Source organism: Meleagris gallopavo, chromosome 2 (assembly GCF_000146605.3).
Source record: "Meleagris gallopavo isolate NT-WF06-2002-E0010 breed Aviagen turkey brand Nicholas breeding stock chromosome 2, Turkey_5.1, whole genome shotgun sequence".
Taxonomy (NCBI): domain Eukaryota; kingdom Metazoa; phylum Chordata; class Aves; order Galliformes; family Phasianidae; genus Meleagris; species Meleagris gallopavo.
Window position 1 is genome coordinate 52,466,840 of NC_015012.2, and position 5,561 is coordinate 52,472,400.

The 5,561-nt window shown below is 42.8% G+C and overlaps 1 protein-coding gene across 1 annotated transcript; it reads left to right on the forward strand.

Moving 5' to 3' along the window:
- Positions 1–2: 2 nt before the first annotated feature.
- Positions 3–5,122, forward strand: FUCA2 (alpha-L-fucosidase 2; the record flags this gene model as incomplete). Its single annotated transcript, XM_010707307.3, has 4 exons — positions 3–115; positions 1,919–2,106; positions 3,369–3,708; positions 4,180–5,122. Coding segments are annotated over 4 exons (933 nt in total), but the record flags the coding sequence as incomplete, so codon positions are not given.
- Between the last annotated feature and the right edge of the window lie 439 nt (positions 5,123–5,561).

The following is a 5,561-nucleotide window of genomic DNA, read 5'->3' on the forward strand; positions in this document are numbered from 1 at the left end:
CCTGGGCCTCGCTAGACGCCCGTCCGCTGCCCACCTGGTTTGACGAGGCCAAGTTCGGCGTCTTCATCCACTGGGGCGTGTTCGCGGTGCCCAGCTTCGGCAGCGAGTGGTTCTGGTGAGCTGCCGCCTCGCCTGCTGCCCGCCGGGCATGGAGGGAGGGGGCGTCACGGTTAGCGGGGCTGGAGGCCAGTGCGGTTTTCTGCGAGCTTTGCGAGAGAGGTGGAGGTGCGGCAGGAGGCAGCCGAGGTGCCGCGGTGGAGGGCGCCGCAGTGCGATGGGGACAGCTGTGGCGGAGGGCTGCGGGCAGCCCAGTGCTCCCCTTGGTTGGCGCTGCTTTGTTTGCCTTTGTGCTGCTCATGGTGATTTTCATCTCTCGTTATCACTTTCATGAAGAAGTGCATTCCACTTAACTTCAGGCTCAGCGCCTTCAAATCCATTTAGTTCGAGCCTTTGGTCTGCTGAGTGTAGCTGTCTGTATAGTTTCCTTCTAAGTCACACTGTGGGGTGTGGAGGTAAACAGCAGCTCTCTGTCATGGTGAAGCTTAAAAGCGATCTTCATAAAGCAAGCTGACGTCCATATCAGCAAATCACTGTTTACTGAAGGCAATATTCGGCCTATTCTTTTCGGAGTTGCATATAAGGGTATCTGCAGTTCTTACTGCGTACTCCCATTTACTGAGTAATGACTTTCTGCTAGAGAGGAAAAAGGCTAGGTTCTGTTCAGGCCTCTCTCACAGGAAGATTCGTACACGCGTTCACGCTCAAACATCCTGTTTTTTCTTCTTATTTTTCTAAAAAGGTCTGAAAACAATCTGATGCAGTGGATGACTGTTTCCATCCCTGCTACCTTCCTCCCTTAGGCTCATCCAGGTGAGGAGCCCTGCAGGACCTCCTGGTGGCAAGCACGCTCAGGTGGCCCAGGTCCCTGCCCAAAGCCTCAGGGCAAGGCCACAGACCCTGGTGCCGCCCAGCTGCCTCCTTCCCTGCAGGGCTGTATGGCCTTGGCAGTACAGCTCTGAAACTCAGTCTTGTCAGAGCAGAAAGGCTTATGTTAGCAAGCTGTGTGACAAAGGAAGGATGTTACTTCTTTATTTGTGCAGTTACATGCTTAAAAACCAGTTTGGTTGGTTTTGTTTTCAGGCTCTTTCAAGGAGGAAGCTAGCCTCAGCCTCTTTCTTTTATTTTTTAGATTTTTTTTTCCCCATTGGCTCCCAGAGATTGTATTAGTTTACACTGAAGTCTCTTTGGGAAGGTCACAGTAAGATCCATGCAACTGCTGTGCTGGTACAGAGACTGGCTCAGAGTGGGAGGGAGAAATGCATCTCAGATATTCCAATTCTGGTGTTTTTTCCTTCTACTTTCAAACTCTGTTCATTTATGCCTAAATTTGCCAGCAGGATTTTGCTGCCGGGCTTTGTTTATGCAAAGGTGAAAGCTTTCAGATCCTTTCTCCCCAGCAGTTATAGAAGGCCTCCAGCAATAAGGCTTGATGTTGCATGCTGTATCTGGACTTCCTCTTTCGTTTCTAGGGAGGGGAGAGGTAGGGCAGGCAGAAGACACATAGCGCTGTATTGGCCATTTATGTTCTCTGCTCATGGTGAGGGTGAGGCCAGAGCAGCTCTGTAGCCTCACTGTGAGCTGGAGCGATTGGAGCAATGGCATTGACTTCACAAATGAAATCCTGGGACCTTTCCAAAGTGGAGCCAGTGGAAGAAGCAGAGCATGGGGAAAGGACACAGAAAAGGAAGCCTTTAATTATTAATGCTGTTATGTTCTGAAGCAGTTTTATGTGTCTGCCTCACGTGCATCCAGTTCTCGTGCCTCTCAGTGTGAATGCAAATAGGAACTAATGATTTCAGTAATCTTTTCTTTGTCTAAAAACACACCAGCAGACATGGTTTTGATCTGTATTTTGTAGGTGGTACTGGCAGAAGGAAAAGAGGGAGCCCTATGTGAAATTTATGAAGGCAAATTACCCACCTGGGTTCAGTTATGAAGATTTTGGGCCACTGTTTACAGCAGAGTTCTTTGATCCTAACCAGTGGGCAGATATTCTGAAGGCTTCAGGTGCAAAATACGTTGTCTTAACTTCAAAACATCATGAAGGTAAGCAGAAGGGTTCTGAATGTTAGAAACTGTTGTGTTTTTGTTAACTGAAGGAATGTGACTTTCCTGCCTGCTAAGAGAAAGGCAGAGAAATGACACAATTACTTGCCCCAATCCAGTCAAAGAGTTAAAATGTGCAGGCATTTTCCTGACTCTTGCACAAAAACTACGCATGTGAAACTCACATAGAAGGAAGAATAGATTGTGCCATGGTTTTCTTCTTCTATGTAAGACAGTCTGTAGTGTGGGGGCAGTCGAACTTCTAGCAGTAGCTGGGTTTATTTCTGATTGTTGTGTAACATATTGCTCAAGGAACCACAAAGTGAATGCTGCACTGTTCTGTCTATGGAGAGCTGCTCTGAACTGGCAGTTGCCTGGAGGTTTCTCCAGGGAATTTAGCAATATGTTCCAAAAGTCAAGATGCTTAGCAAAGAAAAATAAAGAAAAAGGGCACGGCTGGAAGGAAACCTAATAGCAAAGAGAAGTATAGAATATCAGGAAGCAATATGGCAATCCAGTCAGTGTTGTTGGTGTTCAGGGAGATGTTGGCTTGAAACTTGCAACTTTAACAAGTAACTACTTGTGAAATTCAATCCCATCTCTGACACACTCAGAACTCTGATTGTGTGGAGTAATTTCCACTGAGTTAAAAACAAAAACAAAACAAACAAAAACAAAACAAACAAAAAAAACAAACAACCCGATACGATTACATGTATCCAGTTCACAAAGAATCCTGCACAATTTATTAGGCAATGAGTGTGAAGCAGCTTGAAGGTGAGAGTGGAGCCCCTGTGGCCATGGTTTAAATCTGCAGCGTGGTAGTGCCTGCAGTGCTTGAGCTGAGTTGCTGGATGTCTGAGAGGTGGGGATGTTTAATACTGATGTTTTAAAAGCTGCTTCAGGAGTTTTTGCACTCTGCTTATGCACGTGTACTGAGTTGCTGATTGAGCTGTTAATGAACGATAAGACAAATGAACAGTGAACATTTGCATGAGATGTAAACAGAAGGGAGGAGAGTAGTCTGAATGCATATGATGTCTCTGTTGCAGAATGTGCAAGCTAATGTTTCATCTTCCAACTGTTGAATGTATATTCAGAATTCAAATTTACTACATTCAGTAAAAATCTAATGATGTGTCCAAAAGTTTCTGTATCTTTGGTTAATTTAATATGGGCATTTGAATGGAGTGAACAACTGAGGAGGATCAGATGATGATCAGAACTTATCCTTTCTTAGCTTTTAATTTTTCTCTTTTCAGGCTTTACTTTGTGGGGGTCCAAATATTCTTGGAACTGGAACGCTGTTGATGTGGGACCAAAGCGAGATCTTGTGGCTGAACTAGAAACATCTGTCAGAAACAGAACTGACTTGCGTTTTGGTTTATATCACTCCCTGTTTGAATGGTTTAATCCTCTCTTCCTCGAGGATGCCACCAATGTCTTCAAGACACGAAAGTTTTCAACCAGTAAATCATTACCAGAACTCTATGAAATTGTGACCAAGTACCAACCAGAAATAGTTTGGTCTGATGGGGATGAAAATGCACCAGATACTTACTGGAACAGCACTGGTTTTCTAGCTTGGCTGTATAATGACAGGTGTATCATGATGCTATTTTAGCTCCTAATCTGAAATTCTGTTGTCTAGTTTGTCTCCTTCTGTATAACTTGTGGAACTTATTACCTCCACTTACGGGGACTTGGTTAAATCTTAATTTACCTGATGTATAGCGTGCCAATAATCCAGGTCTTACCTAAAACTACCGAAGCTTGTTTTAGACTCTCATATTTATTTAACCATGCTTGCAAATTCATCAGTTAAGATGGCAATGATTATTAATCATTTTTCTTTAGTGCCCCTTCTAGCTGGACTCCTGTGAAAGGCTGCAGCATATTTCCCTGAGAACTGGGTTCCTGAAATAGCATTAAATCTAATTGCAGTAGTACAGAAGTCATTCTAAATGCTAATTTCTGGGAGGGCTGTACAGGAGGTGAGGGGGAGGGATTACATGGGCTCTGACTGTAATGGCTAGAATTAAAATCATAAACATACAATTTCTTTGTTTCCAGTCCAGTTCGGGACACAGTGGTGACTAATGACCGCTGGGGAGTAGGCAGCATCTGTAAGCATGGTGGCTTCTACACATGTAGTGACCGGTACAACCCAGGACACCTTCTGCCTCACAAGTGGGAGAACTGCATGACTATTGACAAGAGGTCGTGGGGGTACAGGAGGAACGCAAATCTTGAAGATTACCTGACAATTGAGGACTTGGTGAAGGTACAGTGGGACAAAGGGAATGTCTTCAACTCCTGGTTATATATTAATTTTATAGAAAATACTGTGAGAAATGTCATCTAGTAAATATTCATACAGTTTCTTAGCAGTGAATTTCCTCTGTGAGTAACCAGTCAAAGACTCATCTATATGATTGTTTTTCTGGTAACTGCACTTTTGAGTTGAGGAGAAGCAAACAGCACTAGTTTCACAGAGGCTCTTGCTTGAAGGCTGTGTTTTTTTCCCCCTTCTATCTAGGAACACTTTATAAGTTAATACTCTTTTTTAATTAGCAGCGAGAAACTTTCCTTTTGCTCCATTTCATACTTAAAAAAGGGAAAGAAAAAAAGACACTTGTGCTACAGGCATACAGATAAACGTGAGCAAATACAGATAGTCAGTGTTAAAATTGATTCCATTTGCTAGTCTAAGGTATTACAAAAAAAAAAAGATTGGAAGCTTAGGAAAACTGAATGATAAGAAGTCTCGTCTTTGAGATAAAATGCGTTTAATTACAAAATTCAGCTACTGAAGAGGAAGATTGTTGTTGCTTAATCCATGTCCTTTGTATTGTCCTTGCAAAAGATAATTTCAAATTGAAGCAATCTCTCTTCAGAGGAGCTGGTTTTAATTCATTCAGTAGTTTATTTCCAGCTGTTTGTTCCTCAGACTCTAGAGTCTCAGCCTGTGATTTCTGGAGGGTAGTGTGAATGGGAACACAGATGCTTCAAGGACTCTCTAGAACAATCATCAGCTTGTTTGTCAATTGTCAACTTCACAATATGTCATTAATGTAGACTCTTGATGCCAGAGCACGTAATCTCAGAGGCTGAGCTAAAAGACAATTTCATTAATATGTTTTACCTCTTTTTCTTTAAGATTCTCCATGGATTAATAGGTCTAGTGAAAGCTGTGTCCCATGATGAACGAACCCTTTGAAAATCTAGATTAAATATAGAATTTCTTTTTTCTGCTGATTCAATCTTCCATTCTCTTTTGAATTCCAACCTCTTCCATCCCACTCTTTCTGTAGTAGGAACATTTCCTTTGATTCTCAGTCTGTACACTGCATGTTACAGAAACACACTGTGTGAATTTTGTGGGCAGTAAGGTCTATGACTATGATGAATAAATCATACAAATGAACGCCTGTTCTATCACTGGCTTCACTTAA